Raw genomic sequence first — 26,995 nt, 5'->3', positions numbered from 1 at the left:
AGATATTTGCCCAAAATGCTCAGAAGCTGAGGCAGAGGTTGTATAAACTTGGACCCGGGCTCTACTCTGACTCTCCTTTTACTCTTTGAACATTCTGCTTAAAACAAGACCACATTGACCTTGTACTTGATGTGTAAGTACAATATGAAAATCCTTTTCTTTGATCAGTAGTTTCCAAACACAAAGCCATATCCTAAGTGATGGCCTATAAATTACTATAAATTAAGAATCGAAATCCTAGCTTCAGGCCATTTTCCATTGTTTCAATCTGCAATAGAAATGGTTACAAAGCAGACTCATGGAGCTACAAATTTAAGAAATTTTTAAATTTTAAAATTTAAGCAGGGGTTTCCAAGAGAGACGGGAGTACCTGAGTATCCTTGGTAGGTTCTGCGTCAGAGCTGGCACACCGGTAGAAATAGAAAAGTGCACAAGCAGCAAAACAGAGAGAGATACTAAGATAGCCGAATTAATGACCACCGCCCCGCCAACAAAGCCAAACACAAACAGCAGCATGCATCCAGGACTCATGGCGCTGTGCTGGCATGGTGAAACACCCAAAGCAGGAGGCCTACACGGGGGCCAAAGGGGTATCTTTGTAGTGAGGATCTGTCATTCAGCTGCTGCCACAAAAACAATGCCATCAGCAGCAGCTTTCCACTCCATCCTGCAGCAGCTCCCAAGCGGTGACGTCATCCCGCTCTCCCCACCTCATAACCATAGAGCTGCTGCTCCCAGCATTTATGCAGCAACCCAGAGCGACAGGCAGCCTATTAACTATGTTCCCCTCCACTAAGAGTTCTGGCTTAGCTCATTGGCTACAATGCCTAGGGATCTACATAATTTATTCACACTCCTACATCAAACAGATGGCTAGCTAACCCTTTCAAACATGCCTCTCTCTAGCAAAAAAAGACTTTAAACCGATAAATTTCAGCATTCCCACATATTAGAACATTTGAAACCTAGTTTAATCTTCATCAAAATCAGGAAACAAACCAAATACCTCGATAGGCTGCTCATGTGACATGAACCACAATTTACCTTTTTAATAGTGAGGCAGTTTCTATTTTTCTATGTTATTCTCTCCTGTAGCATTCCAACCACAGTGGAGAGCTTTTTAAATTAGTCTAACTATTGTTACAGGATTAAAGAACAGAGAAAAACAGAAACAAACAGATTGTTTATTTTACTTTTTTCTCAATGTAAAATGTATAACAAAGCTTACCTAATTCTACTGTAAGCTGTGGATTCTAGTTGATCACTCCCTGAGAGCTGATGAAGTTTTGTTCTTTCTAAGTGTTCCATATAATTATGGATCATCTATTTTAAAGAAAGAAAAAAATAAACAAAATTTAAGACTAATACCTGGAATAAAAACAGTGTAATAAAAGGAAAACATTTTTGTACAGTTTTCTCATTTATTAGGCTACACAGTTCCATGTAAAAGAATATTAAGGAATGAAAAAAGTTTAATGGCAAAGAAATATGTAAATGCTTGCATTTAAGGACGCTGCTGTCCATAAAAGTAGTCACTATCTTGCTCAGCATAGTAAAACGCTATGCTGATGCTATTAAATAATATTGACATAAATAGCACAAATTGGGGAGGAGACGATAAGGGCCTATTGGTTAAAAATAATAAATAGCATTTGAGAAACCCATTCACTAAAATGGGAAATGTTAAAGAAATTAATTGAAACCTGAGAAGAAACAATATTCTTATGTACTTATCCTTTCCATTTTATTTTATTTTATTTTATTTTTATTTTTATTTTTTTTTGAGTCTCACTTCTGTCGCCCAGACTGGAGAGCAGTGGCCGCTCCTGGCCACTGCAGCCTTGACCTGCTGGACTCCAGCGATCCTCCTGCCTCAGCCTTCCAAGTAGCTGGAACTACAGGCGCACACTACCATGCCCAGCTAATTTTTTTATATATTGTAGAGATGAGGTCTTGCCAAGTTGCCCAGGCGGGTCTCGAACCCACGGGCTCAGGCAATCCACTCACCTCAGCCTCCCAAAGCACGAGATTACAGGCTGAGCCACCAAGCCTGGCCCTTTCCATTTTAAAAGCAATGTTTAACAGAGTAAAGATCAATCATTTTCAATTTAATTAAATAATTTAATACCAAGATGTTTGTCTCTTAGTTTTGTATTTAGTTGAAAGAATGCTAAAATATTATCCCCTTTGTTTGACTGCTGCTTTACAGATATCATTACCTAATATATAATCATCTATGATAAAAACAGCAAACTAATACAAATGAAAAAAATCAGAACTTTTTTTTTGAGGTTTAGATAAGGAACCATATGATAGACAAGCTGAATATGAAAGTTAAGACTTCAAGAATATAAACCGTCAAGTTTACATAAACTGTCAAAAAATTCTTTTTTTTTTTTGAGTTGGAGTCTCACTCTGTCGCCCAGACTGGAGTGCAGTGGCCGCTCCCGGCCACCGCAGCCTTGACCTGCTGGGCTCCGGCGATCCTTCCACCTCAGCCTTCCAAGTAGCTGCAACTACAGGCACGTGCTACCAAGCCTGGCTTATTTTTTGATTTATTGTAGAGATGAGGTCTGGCCAAGTTGCCCAGGCGGGTCTCGAACCTGTGGGCTCAGACAATCCACTCACCTCAGCCTCCCAAAGCACAGGATTACAGGCTGAGCTACCGAGCCCGGCTACTGTGAAAATTTTACTGACATGTACAAAAACTAAGAAATGTAAAGTAACTTTGTGTTATTTATTGTCAAACAAAAACAAAGCAGACTCTGATTCACGAAATAAAACAAACTAATCAGACTGGTCCCCAATTAAGACTAGTTCAATCAAAAAATGTTACAAATGCTATCAGCAAAAGAAACTGAATATAGGCTCACATTGATATATTAAAAATTTTTAATTTATATACTTTTTATTTTAAATGTATAGGTTTTTACCACCACTTAAATAACAGTTGTGCAGAAATACAGCATTTTTTGTCTTTGTGCCAGCAAGTCAGAAATAATAATTAAGTGCTTTCTTTTTGTATCAGGAAGAATTTTCAGGAAAAAATTAAACTGCAAGTAACATTAACAGTGACTGTTGGGTCTTATTAATGTCAATTTAATTTTTTTTTTTCTTTTTTTGAGTTGGAGTCTCACTCACGCCCAGGCTAGAGTGCAGTGGCACACTCACGGCCACCCCAGTGTTGACCTGCTGGGCTCTGGCGATCCTTCTGCCTCAGCCTTCCATGTAACCAGAACTACAGGTATGGGCTATCATGCCTGGTTAATTTTTTATTTATTATAGAGACGAGGTCTCGCCAAGTTGCCTGGGCTGGTCTTGAACCCAGGGGCACAGGCAATTCACTCGCCTCAGCCTCCCAAAATGCTGGGATTACAGGCTGAGCCACTGAGTCCAGCCCAATTTAAATTTTCAAAAGGTTTTAGAAAGCCTAAGTTAAATTCCTACATATTGAATAGTAATCATATGGGATTGATTTGTTCAAATTGAAGAGCCTAGTTTCTTTAAGCATTCAGATAAAGAAAACACGCTTCCCAGATTGTTTTTATAGTAATTAATCTATATATTCAACAGAGAAAAATAGTTATAAACAGACTACAAAGATAGAATCAGTTCTCCTACAAACTGCCATTCTATATATTGATTCTCTATTGTTTTCAATACTTAAGTTTTTTTATAAATTAAAATTTTAGTCCAGGCATGGTGGCTCGCGTCTATAATCCCAGCACTTTGGGAGGCAGAGGCAAGAGGACTGCCTGAGCCCAAGAGTTTGAGACTAGACTGGGCAACATGGTGAGACTTCATCCCTACAACAAATCAAAAAAGTAGTCGGGTGTGGTGATGCACACCTGTAGTCCTAGCTACTTGGAAGGCTGAGGCAGAAGGACAGCCTAAAACAGGTCAAGGCTGCAGCAGCTATGAAGGTGCCACTGCATTCCAGCCTGGGAGACAGAGTGTGAGTCCAAATCAAAAAATAATAAAATAAAATAAAATGTTAGAAAAATGTTGAATTCTAAACCTTCTCTAAATAACTGATCAAGTAATTACAGATATAGTATTCTGACATTCCAAAATAGTTTATATGTTGAAGTTGGTTCTAACCAACCAAATTAACACTTAATAGGAGAGAACAATAACAAAACGGGAGCTAACATTTATTAAGCATCAACTACATGTCAGTCAGTGCATTTACAGCCATTTTTTTCCATTTAATCCTCACAATATCATAATTTCATGGGTAAAATCTAACTGCCCAAATTGATTGTCTAGTTGATGATTAACTTTTCAGCCAGGCTCGGTGGCTCAGCCTGTAATCCCGCACTTTTGGGAGGCTGAGGTGAGTGGACTGTCTGAGCCTGGGGGTTTGAGACTCGCCTGGGCAACTTGGCGAGACCTCATCTCTACAATAAATAAAAAATTAGCCAGGCGTGGTAGCGCATGCCTGTAGTTCCAGCTACTTGCAAGGCTGAGGCAGAAGGATCGCTGGAGCTCAGCAGGTCAAGGCTGCGGTGGCCAGGAGTGGCTACTGCACTCAGGTTTGGGCGACAGAGTGAGACTCCAACTCAAAAGAAAAAAAAAAACTTTTCAAATGTCATTGGCTTTGGGGCCAGAATTCAGGTCACTTGACTTAGTCATCTGAGTAGTTAAGCATTATAGGACTCAGGCTGTATCTGCCCTTTAACTTAATTCCCAGGGCTAGCATGAGCCCATTGTCCTTTCTTCGTCACACCCACAAGAAAACCCCACAGCCTAAAGCATTTCCTGACATCTGAAATAAAAGAATATGCACTATATTCTATAAATGCACAGAAAAGTAGAAAAAAATAAATTGTACAAAAAATTCCAATTTTAATAAGACTTCACAGTAAAGTTCAATTTAAAAACAAAAAAAGGAACCAGGCATGGGGTCTCACGTCTATAATCCCAGCACTTTGGGAAGCAGAGGTGAGAGGACTGCCTGAGCGCACGAATTCCAGACCAGTCTGGGCAACATGGCGAGACCTCGTCTCTATAACAAACCAAAAAATCAAAAAATCAGCCATGCATAGTGGCTTGTGCTTGTAGTTCTAGCTACCTGGAAGGTTGAGGTGGAAGGATTGCCTGAACCCAGCAGGTTGAGGGTGCAGTGGCTGTGAACGTGCCATTGCACTCCAGCCTGGGTGACAGAGTGAGACTCTGACTCAAATAAATAAATAAATACAAAAAAAGTGACACCTCATCAACAAGGGTACCTGCATAATGAACATTTGTATATCTAACCCTGAATTATACCCCACATCTTTATTTTATTTATTTATTTTTTTGAGTTGGAATCTCACTCTGTCGCCCAGACTGGAGTGTAGTGGCTGCTCCCGGCCACCGCAGCCTCGACCTACTGGGCTCCGGCCATCCTTCCGCCTCCGGCCATCCTTCCGCCTCAGCCTTGCAAGTAGCTGGAACTACCACGCCCGGCTCATTTTTTGATTTATTGTAGAGACGAGGTCTCGCCAAGTTGTCCAGGCAGGTCTTGAACCCATGGGCTCAGGCAATCCACTCACCTCAGCCTCCCAAAGGCGCGGGATTACAGGTTGAGCCACCGAGCCCTGCTCCCCACATCTTTAAAAAGAAAAAAAAAGCAAGTGGGAGGGGGCAGCATTATCCAGTGCTGCCAGATAGAAAAGAAAGGTGAGAGAGTAAAACAGGGCCTGCTTCAGATCATCTACCCTTGGGTCCCCCCAGGTCTGTCCCTCATGGTCTCAAAATTGTAATTCTTGATTTTCTCAGGTATGAGTATTAATTCACAGTCACTCAGGAGTCTATTCAGCAACAAACAATTGGAGTCATCAAGAAGGATCCCAAGCACACTGTCTGGAAAATCCTGGTTTGGATTTTCCAACTCCACCCTACCCCAAGATAGCTTCACAGCAGAGGCTGACAAGGCAATAGGGACATTTTGGAGACAATTGGCATGGACCCCTTTCATCATTCTGGCCTTGAATCTTTCCATATGCTGCCCCCAAATCACATACCTATATCCAAACAGCCAGTAATCTTAAAGTTGTTGAGATGGCATAAAGGAAAGAAGCACAGAAAAATGTCTAGTGCATTTAGCACACAGAAACTGAAAGTGTTATGAAAAGTTCAGGCACTAGAATGCAACAAACCTGGCCTCAAATCCAGGGCATGGGATTTGGGGCAAATCACTTCGTAGTCTCTCTTTCTTTTTAAAGTTGGAGTCTCACTCTTTCACCAAGGCTGGAGTGCAGTGACACACTCACTGCCACCACAGCCTTGACCTGCTAGGCTTAGGTGATCCTTCCACCTCAGCCTTCCAAGTAGCTGGAACTACAGGTATGCACCACCGCGCCTGGCTAATTTTTTTATTTATTGTAGAGATGAGGTCTAGCCAAGTTGCTCAGGTTGGTCTTGAACCCATGAGCTCAGACAATCCTCTCACCTTGGCATCCCAAAGTGCTGGGATTATAGGCGTGAGTCACTGCCTGGCCTCCTAGTAGTCTCTTTCTAAACCTCAATCTGTAAAATGGGATTGGATGACAGAGTTTAGTGAGAGGGAGAGACAAGAATGTATTTCAACACTCCCTGATGTGAGATCCTCCAAGAATTACCAGGATTGTAAAGGGCTGGGGATTGGAGTGATTAGCCTAGGAGATGTACATGGTGTGGTTTGAGTGCTTGACCTTGGGATTTGATTAGAGAATAACAACTCACATTATAAAAAGACCCATAGTATGTTTCCCTTAAGCAGCAAACAATGTGTTTGATAAACAACTAGTAAAAGATGTTACCTTCTTTGGAAGTAATAGTGAAAAGGTTAAGGCTAAATCCATTCAGACTTCCTTTCCCTGAAAGTTTCTGGAGTTTATGTTTAAAGGATAGTTACTTCTCTGACTTTAGGTAGCTATTTATAATTGCTAATTGAATGGCATCTCTAGAAAGATGTATAAATAGAAAAAATTGTGGGCTAGAGTAGAACAGACCTACATTTCAAAGCAGCCACATTTGTGATCCATAAATCTTCTTTGAGGCAAAACAAAATAAAGGAAGCCTATCAGGTCAGAGAATATAAGCTGCTGGTGACTGAGGGAGGGGATCCCATGATGGGGAATTTGCCTTGGCTACTGAACAGGCCCAGCTCTCTAAGTAATTAAGATTTTCCTGAGGCCTTTTTCCTTCCTGGACTATCCTTCCCTGAAGGAATAGAAATAGGCAGAAAAATTATGAAATATTTTCATTTGAAATTAATGTCAGGATTTTTTTTGTAGGAACATATCTTCACATTTACATACAAAATAAATACACAGGAAAAATATAAAATTTCACTGTATAGTTATTTTTCAAGAATGTATATATTTTATACACACTTCAAACTTAACACATCAGAATTTAATAATCTTCAATTATTACAAAAGTTAGAGCTTCAGTGACAAAACATAAGTATTATTTATCACAATGGATTACTTACAGCGTAAAAGCACTCCCTCAAATATATGTGTAATTATCAGCACTGACAAGCACTACTTGAGTAAACACTATGTACAGGGCATTGTTTAGGCATGGAAATGAATGTCTGTCAGAATCTGAGCACTAAAAAGAAAAGAAGAGACCAGGCACTGTGGCTCACACCTGTAATCCCAGCAACCTGGGAGGCCAAGGCAGTAAAATCACTTGAAGTCAGTTCAAAACCAGCCTAGAAAACCAAGTAAGACCCTGTCTCTACAAAAAATTTAAAAATTATCTGGGTGTGATGGTGCATGCCTATAGTTCCAGCTGGTTGGGGGGTGTTCAGGGGGGAGATCGCTTAAGCACAGGAGTTTGAGGCAGCACTGAGCCATGACTGCACCACTGCATCCCAGCCTAGGTGACAGAGCAAGACCCTGTCTCTCCAAAAAAAATTTAGAAAAAGAAATGAAAGGAAAAGAGAATGAATGGTATAAAAAGAACCAATAATAGGCTTTTAACAACCTTAATATCCATCAAGTGTCATCTTGTTTAAAATATGGGTACTCTTATACCTGGAAAAGGCTGCTGTGTAAGCTGCTCCTGTCTTCCCAGAGCTCATGGCTCCATCTCTGTATGGCCAAACCTTTCCCTGTACTACTGGATGTTCATTCTGTGACACTCATGCTTTGGGCATGGCTATTAAGCTAACATCGTAATAATCAAATCTCAAGTGTCAGGGCCACCAGTCAGGAAGAAATTCTAAGCTCTCCTCCAAGAAAGTTTTAACCCCATTATTCCAAAACAAATGAAACTGAATGCGGTGGGGTTTTATGTTTCTTAAAAGCAATAACGTAAGACTCTACTAGGAGCAGGGTAAGAGATCACACCAATGAATAAAAAAGGGGGTGGTGAGCTCAGACTGGAACCACCTGTATCAAGGGAGACAGAACTAGAAAGGGAAAAAAGAAAGGAATTATTTTTTTCATGTAACAAATATTGCATGGATCTAAGAAAATTCTTTTTATTGGAGTATGTGAACCCAACACTGACCATGATTCACAAAAACAATTTTCAAATTAAGGAAATAGAAACAAATGCAACATTAAAAAGGCTGACAGAGAATCATAAAAAGATTTAAAAACCCTTAAACACATTTTCTGATTTGCTTTGGAGAGATATGCTAGAATTGTTCATTTAAAATACTGAAAACTCATGCAAAAAACCTGTTTTAGAGTCATTTTCTTTTTCTTTTTTTTTTTTTAAGTTGGAGTCTCACTCTGTCACCCAGACTGGAGTGCAGTGGCCACTTCCGGCCACCGCAGCCTCGACCTGCTGGGCTCTGGCGATCCTTCCGCCTCAGCCTTCCAAGTAGCTGGAACTACAGGTGCGCACTACCACGCCCGGCTAATTTTTTTTTTTTTTTTTTTTAATTGTAGAGACGAGGTCTCGCCAAGTTGCCCAGGCGAGTCTCAAACCCACGGGCTCAGGCAATCCACTCACCTCAGCCTCCCAAAGGCACGGGATTACAGGCTGAACCACCGAGCTCAGCTTAGAGTCATTTTCAATTAACACATTGTAATTTGTGTTTATGTTGTTATGAGTTTAATGCAAAAAAGTCCCTTTTTTAAAAATTTTTTTATTTTGAGTCGGAGGCTCACTCTGTCGCACAGGCTGGAATGCAGTGGCACGCTGCTCACGGCCACCACAGCCTTGACCTACCGGGCTCAGGTGATCCTTCGGCCTCAGCCTCCCAAGTAGCTAGAACTGCAGGCGCGTGCCACCATGTCATCTGGCTAATTTTTTTTATTTATCATAAAGATGAGTTCTCAGTCAAGTTGCCCAGGTTGGTCTTGAAGACTGGGCTCAGGTGATCCTCTCGCCTCTGCCTCCCAAAGTGCTGGGATGACAGGCGTGAGCCACCACACCCAACTGCATAAAAAAATCCTTTAGACTGGATAACAAATGTAGCAATCCTTACCATAACTTACCAATCCATTCTTTCCAAACTGGCAACAAAATAAATGAATTCTTTCATCTTAGATCGCATAAGTTTTTGCTTAGCCAGTGAAGGAAACAGACTGGAACTGCCTCAAATAATTACATTATTCTATTCTATGGCATACTAATTCACCACATGGAAAGTTAATTCCAGTTAAAAAGAAAAGTTGATATTTGGTTCCTAGGTAAATACCACATGCAATTTAACATTTTCTGGAAATAATCCCCAAGAATTATTCTGATTAAAAAAAACTTAAGACATACTTTCTAAGTTTCACTTCTTTGTCTAAGTATGGTAAGAACGACCTAGAAACCCACCTCAGTGTGTCTTTGATGTAATGCATTATACTCCTTCTTCAGTTCTGCTTCTCTTTCTTCAAGTCTGCTAACTGAAATTAAGATACATATACGTAATCAAAACAAAATATAAGAAATTTACTTGAAAAAGTCCATCTTTAAACCCTGTAATGGGCTATCCATGATCCTTAGCAACTTTAGGATTCAGTGCTTTTCACAAAGCAGTGACTTCATTTCATGTCCTTAATAAATAAAACTTTCAGAAGGGGGAAACATCAGATAGGTTCCCTAATAGTATCTGTCTGTTTATCAGGTCATCTCCCTAAAAAGGTTTTTAGCGTGATACAGAATTAATCCTTTCGAAAACACTTACAAATCACCTCATATAAGTTTTAACCTGGGAGGAGGGCCCAAAATCAAGGATTTCTAACACTACTCAAGCTCTTTTTCAGTACTGGCAGTTGCTGAAAGTGTCATTGTTTCTAAGAACATTTTCTGCTTCAGTCGTCTCCATTTCAGGGACTCATCTTCTTTTATTTAGCTCCCTCTGCCGGTGGATTTTGTGAGTGGCACTGACTTGGAGTAGTGCTCACACAGTACAACTCTAGGATATTAAACAAATGTTTTAGATCTGAGATACAGAATGTCAGGACGGGATTACACAGGAAAGAGTAGCTGATACAGGAGGGAATGACTCAGAGAGGAGGTGGAGTCCAAGCAGAACCACAAAGACATTACAGTACTCAAGACAGATGGTAATGGGCACATTCCAGACACTGTTACCACAGAGAAGGAACATAAAACCACGCTGGTGGTGAGGCAGAGGGAAGACTGGCCGGCCTGGAGGAGCCCATCTGGCCAAGGAGCAGGGGAAGACAGGCTGGTGAGGAGAAGTGGAACCGGAGCCAGAGGAGCCTGCCAGACACTCATTTAAGTCTCACTGCAAGATTTGGCACAGCTGGAGATGTTCTCCTGGTGTTAGGGTCAGCTAGCTGCAAGCACACAAGGCTGTCATCTACAGCTTGCAACTGAGGCAAAGAGCTGTAGAAGGAACTGCTATGAACTAATACTCTGACAGACACACGTGAATGTATCATATGCCTGATGTTAACACACCACACACCACACAAAACATTACTTGTACTGCCAGGAGTCTCATTTTGGGTTTATGTACCTTAACCTGCCATAATTCGTTTGGATACCTTGAAAATATGTGAATTAGGAAAACTGTAGCTCTTTTTGTTTTGATTTGCTTCTAATTCAAGGCTATTTGGTGGCTCATTACATTTGTACCAGAGAGTGAACACACTACAGTCCCTGTGGAACACACCTCATTACCCCAGGCCAGCGGCGAGCACACCTGCTGCTCATCTCATCCAGTGGCTGAAAGCTATCAGAAGCAACCCTGTTATGCAGATGTGTGTGGTAACAGACACTTTGACCATAATCATTGTTGGTGCTGTTTCTATGATTTTTATTTAAAAACAGGAAATCCAAGCAAATTATAGATACTTAGTAATACTTTCAAAATAAACATTTTCTAATTTCTTGTCAGTTAAACTGATCTAAAAGCTTAAGGGATCCTGTGACTACTGGACAAATCATATCTTCAACTGTTCATCTCTGTGAATCAGTATTTCCTTGTCAACATGCAACCAAAAACAGAAACTTGAATGCTGAGGCTATAATAAAACCCAACTATCATTCATAACCCTCAATTTCAAATCTGTGTTCAATAGGAAAGTCTCATTTTTCTTGTTAGCTAACTTGATGTAAATTCATAAATATACATCACCATCACCACCACTACCAACAGCAGCTTACATGATATAGTGCTTATACGTACCCTGCACTGTCCTAAGAACTGCATACAAACTCACTTAACTGAGCCTGACATTAACCTTATGATGAAAGTATTATTATTACATTTATTTTAGAGGTGAGGAAACTGAGGCAAACAGGAGTTAAGTAACTTGTCCAAAGTCACACAGGTAGAAAACGGCAAAACAGGAATTCCTAACAAAGTCTAGCTCTTGAATCCGTGTTCTTAATTACCATGCTATACTGCCTCTTAAGAAATACTCCTTTTAACCTGTTTTGTATATTAGTGTTTAATTTAAGATTTTATTTGCAGGGAGGAGTACGCTTCAAATAAAAATTTCCTCTGCTCTCATGGAAATAATCCAATCACAGATACTTTGACACAAGGGCATCAAACTGCCAAGCAAAATATGGACCCAATTTTATTAATTATCAAGGAGATGTACATTAAAACCAAAATGCAACACCACCCATAAGAGTGGCTAAAGTGGAAAACACAATACACCAATAGCTAGTGTGGAAGTGGAACAACTGGAACTTTCACACACTGCTGGTGGGAGTCATATTGGTATGCCCAATTTGAAAACTGTTCAGCAAGATTTAATAAAGTTGAATGTTTGCCAACCCTATGGCAAAACAATGCAATACTAGAAAGTGCATAGATATGTCTACCCAAAGACATTTAAAACAATGTTCAAAGAAGCACAATCTAAAAACAGCCCGATGTCCATCAAAAGCAGGATGGGTAAATATTCATATACTAGAATATGATACAATGTGAATGAACAAATTACTGTTACACACAACATCATGGATCAATTGCACAAACATGATGTTGAAAGAAAGAAGCATAAACAAAAGAACACAAAGTTCAAAGACATACAAAACTAATCTGAAGTGTTAGAAGTCAGGACAGTGGCTACCTCTGGGGAGAAGTTAGTGACCTGATGAATTTATGCCTGAACAGCCCCACCTCACCCCATTCCAAACACAGTGTGTATCCACTCACACAGGCACTTTATTTGGCTTAAGTACTCATTCTTCCTTATGTTCTCCAACTGTTATGAGTCCAATATGTTGCACAGGATTTAACCAAATTATTCAGAACCGTTACTAACGAGTTGTGCTGCTCTGACTTCAGCATTCACAGGGAGATAGCAAAAATGTTACCAAGTTGAAGAATTATAAAAAGAGAAAAAAAGATGGGCCCATGGGAGGATAAGTTGGATTTACTCTTTTAAAGGTTATGTTGGTGATCTCTATTAAATAAGTAATAGTATACCCTTTGATGAAGTATAGCTAGTCTTACTTTTCCTAGACACTTGCACCAGTGCCCAAAGATATGAAAATAGATATGCAAATTTGTCATTAGGAGATTAAGTGAATTATGATAGTCATATGAATAGAATACAATGCAGAGGCTTTGCTACTTCCTTGCTAAACTACTTTGGGTAAATTAACCAAACTCTGGGCCTCAGTTTCCTTACTTGCAAATGAGGAATAACAGTACATCAGAGTTGATTATTATTAGAAGTAAGCGAGTTAATACTTATAAAGGAAAGACAGCAATGTTTGGTGCACATGTGTTTTTCAAATAAAATAACTAAAGATACCTGTAGTATATAGCTGTATGTACTGACATGGGACGGTACCTAGAACTGAATGGAAGGATGTTGAGTATATGCTGCTAAAAAATAAAAAATACAAAACAATATGATGCCACTAAGATCTCTACAAAGCCAAAACTGGGCTGTCTCCACCAAAGTTGCTCTTCCTCAGTCTTCTACTCAGGCAAAAAATTCTGGTTGGGCAAGATGGCTCAGCCTGTAATCCCAGCACTTTGGGAGGCCGAGGCAAGAGGATTGCCTGAGCCTGGGGGTTCAAGACCAGCCTGGGCAACTTGGTGATACCTCGACTCTACAATAAATAACAAAAACTAGTCGGGCATGGTGGTGTGTGTCTCTAGTCCCAGCTACTTGGAAGACTGAGGCAGAAAGATCACCTAAGCCCAGCAGGTAAGCCGCGGTGGCCATGAGCATGCCACTGCACTCCAGCCTGGGAAACAAGAATGATATTCTAACTCAAAAAAAAAAAAAGATTTTGCAGCCAACCTTTTGCTTCTCTTTTCCTCATATGACTTATCTAATCTATCAGCAAATTCTATCTATTCTATATTTTAAAATAAATATCTTACCACTTTTTACCACCTCTATCACTCCCAGCTTGGTCCAAGGCAACATTTCTTGCTTGGATTACTACAGTGGTCTCTTGACTAGTATCTTTGCTTTAGCCTTTGTTCTCCAGTATTCTCAAAATAGAGGCCTGTGTGGAACCAGATAGTGACTGACTGCTCAAAACGCTTCAATGCCTCCTGTCTCATTTTTAAAAAGAAAAAATCCATACAATGGTGTAGACTCTTCAGCATCTGATGTGTCAAGCCACACCACTTTTTGCACCTCACCTCCACAGATAACTCTTAGCTACTAACCTATTATGGACTGAATTATGCCCTCCGTTCCCAAAATTCATAGGTTGAAGCCCTAACTCCAAATGTGACTGCATTTGAAAATGGGGCCTTTTGGCCAGGTGCAGTGGCTCACGCTGATAATCCCAGCACTTTGGGAAGCTGAGGTGAAAGGATTGCCTGAGTCCCCGAGTTCGAGACCAATCTGGGCAACTGCATGAGACCTCATCTCTATAATAAATCAAAAAATTAGCTGGGTGTGGTGGAGCATGCCTGTAGTTCCAGCTACTTGGAAGGCTGAGGCGGAAGGATCACCTGAGACCAGTAGGTTGAGGATGCGGTGACTGTGAGTGTGCCACTGCACTCCAGCCTGGGCAAGTGTGAGACTCCAACTCAAAAAAAAAGAAAAAAAAGAAAATGGGGCCTTTAAGGAGGTAATTAGGGCTACATTTATAAAGGTGGGGTCCTAATCCAATAGGACTGGTGTCCTTATAACAGGAAGAGACCCCCGATCTCTCTCTTTCACCTTCTATGCAGGGAAAAGGCCATGTTAGGTCACAGAGATGACATCCATCTGCAAGCCAAGGAGAAGGGCCTCCAGAGAAACCAAATCTGTTTACACTTTGACCTTCAACTTCCAGTCTCCAGATTGTGAGAAATAAATTTCTGTTATTTAAGTCATCCAGTCTGTAGTATTTTGTTATGGCAGCCCTAGCCGTTGAATACCATGAAGTAAACCTCAGAGAGATTTTATACAAGGTGTTTGTAAAGTAACTTGATCAGAAAGCTGGGCTTACAGTTCATAGAAACAGGTCCTGACTGAGTTTATGCCAGCTTGCTAATCAATGCCCATTTGCATTGCTTTGCTATAATGTACCACACTAACAGCAAGATTGTAGGAAAGGAGATATAAAACCCCAATGCACCACTAATTTTTGGAGCTTTTCCAATATTTGGAGTCACATATGAAGTTGGGGCTTCAATCTATGGATTTCGGGAACGGAGGACACAATTCAGTTCTTAATCGGTTAGGAGCTAAGAGTTCTCTGTGGAGGTGGGGAGCAATGAGTGGTATGACTTGACACATCAGATGCTGAAGTCTATACCATCGTATAGGTTTTTTTCCTTCTAAAGGAATATGACTATTGTTCAGATTAGCTTAGGCTCATCTATAAAAACTCCTTGGTGTTCTATTAACCATTTTGTTCTCCTTAAGCAAAGGAGATTTTGGATTAAGCCTATCTATAATTCCTTCAGTCATCATTCACAGCTTTCTAACCCATTAGACTTTCTGCTAAATTTATTTCCATTTGGCATCATAGTCTTACTTTTGTCTCAGAAATAACATTTGGTAAACGGTAAACTATCAGCCTATTCTTGTTATAACCACTTCTTTCAAAAGGTGAAATGGCTATATGATGATTAAGTTTGCTAACTCATCCTAGAAAATGTGCTACATGCCTCACTCTTGAATATCACTATGATCACCATCTAAGAACACCCCTTTGGAAGCTATGCACCCTTGCTAACGCCTAGTCCATCCGTTAAAGCAATTTTGGGACTTTTTTTCTGGAATGACCATCAGAGCTGTCATCACGAGAATATCGGAGTTTGAATTAGAGCAACAACATTAGATTTCTTGTTAATGTTAGCTGATGAAGAAAGGTCAAGACAGCCAGTAATGAGCAGTACTGATGAAAACATTGCAAAAATGCATCAAATTGTGCATCAAAATCATTGGCTGACTATGAGAAGCATAGCAGACCAAATAAAAATCAATAGAGAAACAGGATAATCTTAACTGAAAATCTTGCTATGAGAAAGGTGCATGCAAAAATGGTCCTGAAAGAGCTCTTGCATCATGACAATGCACCAGCTCACACAGCACTATCTATTAGAGACTTTTTAGCCAGTAAACAAATAACTGTATTGGGACACCCTTTCTACTCACCTGATCTGGGCCCCGATAACTTTTTTCTTTACCTGAAGATAAAGGAAATATTGGAAGGGAGGCATTTTGATCACATTCAGGACATCAAGGGTAATATGATGACAGCTCTGATGATCATTCCAGAAAAAGAGCTCCAAAACTGCTTTGATGAGTGGACTAGCCACTGGTATTGGTGCATAGCTTCCCAAAGGGAGTACTTCAAAGGTGACCGTGGTGATATTCAGCAATGAGGTATGTAGCACTTTTTCTAGGGTGAGTTTGTGAACTTAATTGTCACACCCCGTATTTACTAATCTCATGTAAATTACAAGTATTTTACTTAGTTGTGGTCTCACGCTGTTGCTCAAGTTGGGGCACAATCACAGCTCACTATAGCCTCAAACTCCTGGGTAGACAATCCTTCTATCTCAGCTTTGAGTAGTTGGGACTATAGGCACACACCACCACACCTCGCTAATTTTTTTTGTTTGTGGAGATGAGGTCTGGCTATGTGGTCCAGGCTGGTCTTGATCTCCTGGGCTAAGTGAGTCTCTTGTCTCAGCATCCCAAAGTCCTGGGATTACAAGCATGAGCTTGTAAACACATGTGCCCAGCTGTTTGTGTCTTATTTCTTAGCAAGCATCTATCAAAAAGGGCATTTAAAATAGGCAAACTACATGGGGCTACACATGACTTGTCTCTTTTGTTAAACTTTGTTTAATGGACTTTATTTTTAGAGCAATTTTAGGGTTACAGCAAAATTGAATGAAAGTACAGAGAATTTCCATATGCCCCTATCCCCCACGACAAGAACAACCTCCTATGCTATCAACATCCAGAATCAGAGTGGCACATGTGCTACAATCAATGAAGCTACACTGACCACACACTCCTCATCCACAGTCCTTCCTTTCTATCAGGATTCTCTCTTGGTGTTGTACATTCTATAGGGATTGACAAATGTATAATGACATGTATCCACCACAGTATCAAACAAAACAGGTCCACTGCCTTAAAAAAAAAAAAAACCTCTGTGCTCCACCTGTCCATTTCTGCCTACCAACTCCTGACCCCTGGCAATCACTGATCTTTTTACTGTCTCCATAGTTTTGTCTTTTCCAAAAGGTCACATAGTTGGAATCATATAATACCTAACAAATCTTCCTAGATTGGCTTATTTCACTTAGTAATATGCATTTGAGGTTACTCCATGTCTTTTCATGGTCTGATAGCTCATTTCTTTTTAGCACTGAGTAATATTCCATTGTCTGGATGATCATAGTTTATGCCAGTTATTTCCTTTTTTTTCTTTTTGAGTTGGAGGCTCACTCCGTCGCCCAGACTGGAGTGCAGTGGCATGCTCCCAGCCACTGCAGCCACGACCTGCTGAGTTCCAGCGATCCTTCCACCTCAGCCTTCCAAGTAGCCAGAACTATAGGCGCACGCTACCACACCTGGCTAATTTTTTATTTATTGTAGAAATGAGGTCTCGCCAAGTTGCCCAGGCAGGTCTTGAACCCGTGGGCTCAGGCAATCCACTCACCTTGGCCTCCCAAAGCGCTAGGATTACAGGCTGAGTCACCAAGCCTGGCCTTCACCATCTCTTCTATGCACAAAAGTTAATTTTCTTAATCTATCAAAAGTGGTATTTTAAGATATCTTCTTTCTGATTTTTCTTTTTTATTTTAAAGATGTGGGGTACAATTCAGAGCTAGGTATATGAATGTTGATTTTGCAGGTACCCTTGTTGATGAGGTGTGCCCCTCCCTCCCCTAGCAGTTTCCCTCAAGGGCCAATCTCACCCTAGATATTTTCACTAGTATTGCTGCATATTAGAAACTTACATGCTGACATATGATGTTCATCTTTTCACAATCTTTTTTTGATGCAAAATAATCACAAGTACACTTAAACTAAGCTCTGTCTCAGTTTTTTATAGAAATGCATTTTGTATGTTACCCTATTTAAGAACAGGCAAAACACTGAATTTTGCATCATCTAAAATAAAAGCAGACAAATTATCTTATGGCTAAAATGTCTACATAAATTAGATTTAAATCTGTAGAAATGATAATCAGCTCTTCTAGCGAAAGTATTATCCACTTCCACCTTTCTCTCCACTGTAGTATAAGAGTAAATTATAGTCTATTCACCTCAGTCTAGTTAATTGAGGCCCTTAACTAACTCATTTTTCTTTCCCATTAAAATTAAACAGATGCTTTATCATTTTATTTAGTTGTATTCAGGTGTGTCATTGATAACTAATTACACAAATCAAAATAAAACTAATAATATATTGCTTACTACTAGGAGGCAACCACAGCATTGTAAAGATGGTTCAGATAGTAAGTGATCTACTTCTCCACTTATGAACTGGGAACTAACAAGTCAGCATGCCAAACGAGAGCCCAACGAATATCTTCCCAAAGTGGCTGCATTATGGTCAACTATGCAAAACTATATACTATAGATTTTCAGACAGCTAAGTTAGAGTTTTGGCTGTTTCTACTCTAGCAGGATATATAGGCAATTAAAATGGGCACAGGGGCTTACAATGTGATATATTCACATGACAGAATATTCGAATATTCAGCCCTGAAAAGGAATCAAGTACTGACACATGCTACAACATGAATGAACCATTATGCTGAGTGAAAGAAGTCAGTCACAAAAGACCACATATTATATGATTCCATTTATTTATTTATTTATTTATTATTTATTTATTTTTTTTGAGTTGGAGTCTCACTCTATCGCCCCGACTGGAGTGCAATGGCACACTTGCGGTCACCATAGCCTTGACCTGCTGGGCTCCGGCGATCCTTCCGCCTCAGCCTTCCAAGTAGCTGGAACTACAGGCTGCACTACCAAGCCCAGCTAATTTTTTGATTTATTATAGAGTTGAGGTCTCGCCTACCCAGGCGGGTCTCGAACCCGTGGGCTCAGGCAATCCACTCACCTCAGCCTCCCAAAGGCGCAGGATTACAGGCTGAGCCACCGAGCCCGGCTAGATTTCAATTTTTAAAAGGGTCATTCAAAACACAAGCATAAGGAAATTACTTCTTAACCTATTTTTTAAAGAAAAAGAGTAAAATGATAAAGGAGCAAAAAAGAAAATCTCAACACTTAGTAAATATTGGATAAATTAATGAATATGCAATGAAGACTTTTAAAGTGATGATATAATCAAGTTAGAGGAAACCTGAAGTTTAAAAAAAAAATCAGGTTATATGAGACAAATCATAAATGCTATATTTTCTTTCCTTTTTTTTTTTTTTTTTGAGTTGGAATCACTTTGTCACCCAGGCTGGAGTGGTGTGGTGGCACACTCACAGCCACCGCAGCCTTGATCTGCTGGACTCAGGTGATCCTTCCACCTCAGCCTTCCAAGTAGCCAGAACTACAGGCACGCGCCACCACACCAGCTGATTTTTTGGTTTATTGTAGAGATGAGGCTTTGCCAAGTTGTCCAGGCTGGTCTCAAACCCTTGTGCACAGGCAATCTTCTCACCTTGGCCTCCCAAAGTGCTGGGATTATAGGCGTGAGCCACCACACCTGGCCAAATGCTATTATTTTCATTAAAATGTCCTTCTCTTGTCTTCCTCAGATAATTTACAGTAGAGAGAACAGGTAGGTGGTTGCTAAGCCTTGGGTATAGCCACTACTTTACCTCAACACTTGAGCAAAATCACATTCCACTTACTAAGGCTGTGAAGCTGAGGCAAAGACTGGTCAAATGTTAACTACACAGTTTCTTCCATATCCTGGACACACAGCTAGACTCTATGTGCCAGACCCTGCAGCTAGCCTCTGACAGAGTTATAGCTAGCAAAGTAGAAGTAAAAGTGATGTGTGCCACTCCTAGGTCCAATAAAAACCTTCCACATGCAATCCTCCATTCCCTTTCCCCTTCCTTCAACTTAATGCAGGTGAGTAGGACAAACTTGGAAGCTATAAACTGAAAAATGCCCATGCCTCCAAAGAAGTCACTTACTTATCTGAAACATCCACTTTTTTTTTTTTTTTTTGAGTCAGACTCTCACTCCATCACCCAGACTAGAGTACAGTGGCCGCTCCCGGCCACTGCAGCCTTGACCTGCTGGGCTCCGGCGATCCTTCTGCCTCAGCCTTCCAAGTAGCCAGAGGGAAATACAGACGCACGCTACCACGTCCGGCTAATTTTTTGATTTATTGTAGAGATGAAGTCTCGCCAAGTTGCCCAGGCAGGTCTCGAACCCGCAGGCTCAGGCAATTCACTCACCTTGGCCTCCCAAAGCATGGGATTACAGGCTGAGCCACCGAGCCCGACAACATTCACTTTTTAAACTTTACATGAGCAAGAAGTAACATACAGCATTTGAGTCATTATATATCTTTTTTTTTTTTTCCCAAGGCAACCAGAATTAGTTCAGCACGTTAGTTTATAAACATGCATTAAAGTCCCCTTAAAAGTTAGCATTCTATCTCATCAATGGTATGTCACCCTGTTATGCTACAAGAATAGTTCACGTCTTTGTTATTCTAGATGACTTTATGGATGCTACTCTGGCAATTTATTCTTTCCTCCCTTATACCTTCAGCAAGAACATGGACAAAAACTTGATGGCTTTCTGTATTTGATGTTTCATTTACCTGTACACCTGTACTGTGATTCTAAATGTTAGTTGTACCTTTTTACACACATATAGTACAAAGATCAAATAATATGATCACACAATTGATCATATAATACATAGAAACTATATTACACATACATACACTAATTGAGATCATATAATACAGATTCAGAACCTCTAGCTCTTTTCTAAAAATACTTACAATTATAATTCAGTACAACACCAAATCCAATGAACTCAGCTTACTCAAAGTCTAAGTCACTGAGCAGTATATACACTTTTGAGAAGTACCTTTTAACATGGGGAAGAGGTATCTCTTGAAAGTCCTGAATGCCACCAAGGAATCAATTAAAGGGAAAAGAAAACAGAAGTAGAAGGAAGGAAAGGAAAAAGCAGGAAAGAAAAGCCCATCTGGGCAAGGACTATAGATATCCCTGAAAGCCTCAAGTACCATAAAGTTAATCTATGCCTATACTTTTGGATCACAATGAAATATATTAAAAGATCGTTTCTTGTTTAAGTTCCCATGTGAACCCAAACTTCAAAACCATCTCAGGAAAAATCTCAAAGCCTTGCCACTTTATTCATCAAAGCAAGCTACAATTAGATTAACTGGAAATGAACAAGATTCTGTTCATCCTACCTATCCCAAAACAACAGATAACCAATCTGCCATTTTTTAAAACTAAATTTCTTGGGAGAGGAAAAAAAAATCAAATGATGGCATCCATAAAGAAAAAAGGTGAGAGGGGCAAGAAAAGAGAACAATCAAAAGACTGATCCAAAATTCCCCCTTATAATGGACATTCTTTAGCCTCATTTTGAATGCTCTTTTTGTTTCTATCCATCTTTCCAAAGAGCAAGAGGACACGATTAAGGCAGGAAGAGCCACCTGCTCTGCTGGCTCAGAATCAGAGCTTACCTCCTGAGATTGATGGCCTTTGCCAAGTTTGGAACACCTTCCATCTCTGTTGTCTTCTGCCCCATCAGACTGCTGATAGGCCTATGGGGGGAAGAAAGAGAAACAGACCTGCTAGAACGCCATGTCCAACTCATGATTTGCCTTCTCAAAAGGAATCGTCAGTTCTTACTGTTCATGGAAGGCAGATAGTCCAACTGTTACTGGGCCTCAGAAGATTGACATTGATCTTTCTGAAACTTCTACTCGAACAATTTAACATCAAAAGTCCCAACGGATAAGCAAAAATCAAAGGCTGACTTAGGAGCAAACAAATCTCAGACAACCACATCAAAACAGTAATAAAAACTTCTCCTTTCCCAACTAAGTCCTTCACTGTGTCTCTAAACTTCAAAAGATTTCAAACACATATTATTGATCAATGACACAATGTGAAATTATAAATACTTTATAATTCTCATGAACCAACGATCATATCTTTAAAACACAATAGGTTAACTTCAAAGAGTCCAGTGGTAGAAGCTTCTAGTGATCTGACAGCCACTGTCTTGAAGATGTTACCTAAGCCATCCACAATCGAAAGTTGACTACTCTCCTTCCTTAAGTCTCAGCATATATTCCCGTGTATCACCCTCATGTTCAAGAAGTTCCTCATGACCAACCAAAACCAACAAATTCACTTCTCTAATTTCACCTTCCAAAATTATGAAGAAACACCTTGGTATCTTCCTTACCCGTCCCTTTATATGTTTGAAAAAGTAATCAGATCATTCACATTTTTTTTCTATTCTATAAGCTAAATCACCAGAAATCCTTTAGCCCTTACTCATAAGCTGAATTTTCTATGCTACTTTTAGTTCTAGATATTAATTATAAACTACAACGTTAAAGTTCTCAATAGACAACACTAGGCTACAAAAATCAAAGAGCTCAAATCCAGATAATAAAACACAAAACAGACCTAAAGACCACATAGGGTTTCCTAATGAAGCAGAAATAATAACATTTTAGTGTCTGCATAAATTATCTTGTGCCTAATTTTCTATTTTCCTTCTCACCCACAGGCTCTATAAAAAGAAACAGCCCTTAATTAAAATTTATTAAAGACACAGATATCCTTAATATTGCAAAGACTAAATTCTTGTTAAATGAACTAAAAATAATTTCCTAAATAATTAAATTTTTAAATCAATTTTCTAGAAATCAGGAGATATAAATCTAAAACTCCATTAAAAAAAGCTTTCAACAAAAATACAAATAATCATAATCTACTTTTATCATTCTAAAATTTATGTAGAAGGAGTCAGGCGTGGTGGCTTATGCCTGTAATCACAGCACTTTGGGAGGCAGAGGCGAGAAAAGTGCGTGGGCCCAGGGGTTCGGGACCAGCCTGGGCAATTGGCGAGACCTCATCTCGACAATAAATAAATTAAAAAAAAAACTGTCAGGGCATGGTGGTACACACCTGTCACCCAGGTTGGAGTACAGTGGCATGATCACAGCTCACCACAGCCTCAAACTCCTGGATCAAATAATCTTCTAGCCTTAGCCTCCCAAGTAGCTGACATCACAGGCACATGCCACCATGCCTAGCTAATTTTCTTATTTTTTGTAGAGACAAGATTTCACTATGTTGCCCAGGCTGATCTCAAACTCCTGGGCTCAAGCAATCCAACCATCTCAGCCTTCCAAAGTTTTAGGATTACAGGCGTGAGTCACCACACCCAGCCTGGAGTGTTTATTCTTATGACCAAAAAAATAAGCTGGGCTTGGTGGCTCAGCCTGTAATCCCGCGCCTTTGGGAGGCTGAGGTGAGTGGATTGCCTGAGCCCGCGAGTTGGAGACCCGCCTGGGCAGCGAGACCTCATCTCTACAATAAATAAAAAAATCAGCTGGGCGTGGTAGCGCATGCCTATAATTTCGGCTACTTGGAAGGCTGAGGCGGAAGGATCGCCAGAGCCCAGTAGGTCAAGGCTGCGGTGGCCGGGAGCAGCCACTGCACTCCAGTCTGGGTGACAGGGACGCCAACTCAAAAAAAAAAGGTGTTTTCCTTCCAATAATAATGTTTCCGGTGAAGGCTTGAAGATATTTTACTAGACTAAGATGTTGATAGAACTTTACAAAGCAAATGAATGATATATGGGGACAAAAAAGGCAGAAAGGTCAGAGTACAAGGCTCTAACACATTTGACTTCAGTTGTCAACAACATTTTTCCAAGTAATTAAAAAAGATGGATTTTCATTCAAAGGAAGAAGGGTAGAATCAGAATCAGTTATTCAGGAGGCTGAGACGGGAAGATCACTTGTGGCCAGGAGTTAGATCCCTGGTCTCTTAAAGAAACTCTCTACTTCTAAAACATCCTCCCTGGCAAATGAGGAAATACCCACAGCTTTAAAGAAATCACTCTCCTCTAAGCCTTTCCAACTTCTCCACAAAAAGCTCTATACTCAGGAAAAAGTAATCTGTTTTAAACTCAAGGAGCCTGCGAACAACAGAAGCTTCCTAAGAGAGAATAAAATAATACATGGCTCAGTATCAGTTCTGGGAACTAATGTGCTGTAAGAAATGGTTCACATTCATAAGTTATCACAAACAAAAAGGATAGACTGATAGATAGATAGATAGATAGATAGATAGATAGATAGATAGATAGATAGATAGATAGATAAATAGATAGATACCTGGGCGTGGTAGCAGATGCTACTAATGCCTACCTCTCCAATTTTACCCACATTAAAAATGGCCAAACACTATTATATACCAAGAACCACTAAAATGTTCACATTCCTTGACCTACTTCCTTATATATATTCTAAGATAAGTATCCAAAGGAAGGAAAACCTGTAGGTGTAAAAAAATAATTACTGCCATACAATTCGGTACACTAGAAAAAATGTCCAACCAACAACAGAGAAAGTTTTTGTTGGTGTTTTTATTTATTTACTTACATCTATTTTACCCTGATTCATTCCTTCATTCCACAAAGGATCTGAGACAGCTCACAAGAACACATCATAGTATATATATAACATTTAGGCCAAGGGGGAAAAAATTTAAATATGCCAACCATGTAAGGTCCAAACCATTTGTTATAGTTGCACTTCAAAGTTTGTTCTAAGTTCCTGGGAAGTAAAAACTCAGTAAAAAACCAAGTGGTCACTAAATAATTCTTATTAGAGGAAAAGAGAAAGCCCAGTCTTCAAAAACAAGAATTGCTAATAGATGGCACAGCTTTTGGATGATGGATGTATGCAGACACACACACACACACACACACACACACACACAAAGAACATACAACACCAAGGAAAACACTTAGGATAATGTTAAGGAAAAGAAACAAAATTATATATACACTCTAACTGCAGTGACATCAAAACATGATACATATGGAAAAAAGATTAGAAGGCCCATAAATGTCATCTTCCCCTCCTCCCCTATTAAAATATGATTCCTATGACCACAAGGATCATATTCTACTCTTCCCCACCATAACCATATCTAGGCAGAATGCTAGACACATTGGAGTAGTTTAATTTTTTTTTCCTTGAATTAGGGTCTCACTCTGTCACCCAGCTCACTGCAGTCTCAACCTCCTGGAATCAGGCAATCCTCCCCGTCAGCCTCCAAGTAGGTGGGACTATAGGCGTGTGTCACCACACCCCAGGTATTTTTTGTAAAGATGAGGTCTCACTATTTTGCCCAAGCTGGTCTCGAACTCCTAGTCTTAAGTAATCCTCCTACATTGGCCTCCCAAAGTGCTGGAATTACAGAAGTGAGTTACCATGTCTGGCCTATATATATATATAATTGCTTTTTTTTTTTTTTGAGTTGGAGTCTCACTCTGTCGCCCAGGCTGGAATGCAGTACCACACTCATGGCCACCCCAGCGTTGACCCGCTGGGCTCTGGCGATCCTTCCGCCTCAGTCTTCCAGGTAGCTAGAACTACAGGCACCCGCTACCACACCCAGGTATCTATCTATCAATCTATCTATCTATTTATTTATTGTAGAGACAAGCTCTTACCAAGTTGCCCAGGTGGGTCTCAAATCAGGCAGTCCACTTGCCTCGGCCTCCCAAAGTGCTGGGATTACAGACTGAGCCACCGAGCCCAGCCCAACATTTTTAACTGTATTAAAATTTCTATACTTACTTGGCTTAAATTTAAGATATTAGTTGGCTTACATGATAGAATATGCAACATATAAAAGAGACAATGAATAATACAAAATGCACTTTCTGATAAAGAACCAGTTACTACTACACTATGAACAGCAAAGTTGATTAGAAATCCTTACATAGTTAAAAAACACCAACAGGCCTTTCTCAATTCACAACTTCTTTATTCTACACCATATGTACTTCAGATTCTTCCTTAAGGCTCATAAGATGTTCATTATCAACAAATATTATTGTTACTCGCAGATAAGGAATAATATAAAGTATTTTTAAATTCTTTATTCATGTTGGAATACTAAAAAATATTTAAGTTAGTTTCAAATTTTGAGAAAAGAGCAACCAGAAATCTCCAAAACCAAACATGTCTCCAGATTTTGACATCAGCTCAACTTCTCAACATTCTTATCACACCACAGTCTGATAAATTCCACACAATCAAAAGCTGTACAGTATGTCCTTTAACTCAGTTCCTATTTCTTTACTTTTTTTATTTTTTTGCTTCTCCAATAGCAAATAACTGCAACCAAAATTTCCCCTTTTAACATAGGAAGTAATCTTTATGGTAGAACTTGAGCTTTTATTGTGGCTACTTTTCAAAAGGGATATTTGCCCTAAAACACACTAATCAGAATAGCAGACTCAGTCTTCTAAAATTAAAGACTAACATACTGTAAAAATATAAACACAGAAACTGGATAAGGTACAGTTGACACCCAGCACTCAAAGCTGCACCTACCCCTCTTCTACTACAGGTACCACTAACGGTCATTTCAGCAGCCCTAAATAAATGCTTACTTTAAATTAGATGTTAGATTACAATTACTTTAACAAAAATCACCATATTTTCTTTTTAAAAAATAGTAGAATTAAGATTAGCTAGCCTAGATCATCTGTTTTCCATTATATAAGAAATAATTTGCTGGGCGTGGTGGCTCACACCTATAATTCCAGCACTTTGGAAGGTCGAGGTGAGAGGATTGCCTGAGCCCACGGGTTCAAGACCAGCCTGGAAAACTTGGCAAGAACTCATCTCTACAATAAATCAAAAAATTAGCTGGGCATAGTGGCGCATGCCTGTAGTTCTAGCTACTTGGAAGGCTGAGGCAAAAGGATAGCCTGAGCCCAGCAGGTCGAGGCTGTGGTGGTCTTGAGTGTGCCACTGCACTCCAGCCTGGGCAACAGTGAGAGTCCAAATCAAAAAGAAAGAAAGAAATAATTAATATATTCTGACATCATCAATTTAAATTTTTCTTCCTTTTTTTTTGGAGTTGGAGTCTCACTCTGTCGCCCAGACTGGAGTGCAGTGGCCGCTCCCGGCCACCGCAGCC

At 39.9% G+C, this 26,995-nt stretch overlaps 1 protein-coding gene across 6 annotated transcripts in view; it reads right to left on the bottom strand.

Moving 5' to 3' along the window:
• Positions 1–26,995, bottom strand: part of SPAG9 (sperm associated antigen 9) — a 157,152-nt gene that overhangs the window by 81,154 nt on the left and 49,003 nt on the right. For 3 of the 6 annotated variants that reach the window (XM_021713788.1, XM_008060803.2, XM_021713787.1), the window contains exons 3-4: positions 9,757–9,827; positions 1,229–1,323 (exon numbers count right to left, since the gene is read on the bottom strand). In XM_021713788.1, coding sequence (XP_021569463.1) covers positions 1,229–1,323; positions 9,757–9,827 — 166 coding nt within the window. Of the gene's footprint in view, positions 1–370; positions 838–1,228; positions 1,324–9,756; positions 9,828–26,995 lie in introns of those variants that run through there. The other 3 variants (XM_008060806.2, XM_008060807.2, XM_008060810.2) reach the window with 2 other exon arrangements.

Source organism: Carlito syrichta, unplaced genomic scaffold, assembly GCF_000164805.1.
Source record: "Carlito syrichta isolate Samal-C Ts95f unplaced genomic scaffold, Tarsius_syrichta-2.0.1 Scaffold304743, whole genome shotgun sequence".
Classification (NCBI taxonomy): Eukaryota; Metazoa; Chordata; class Mammalia; order Primates; family Tarsiidae; genus Carlito; species Carlito syrichta.
The sequence above is the reverse complement of the archived record's forward strand: the minus strand, read 5'-3'. Positions and strand labels throughout refer to the sequence as shown.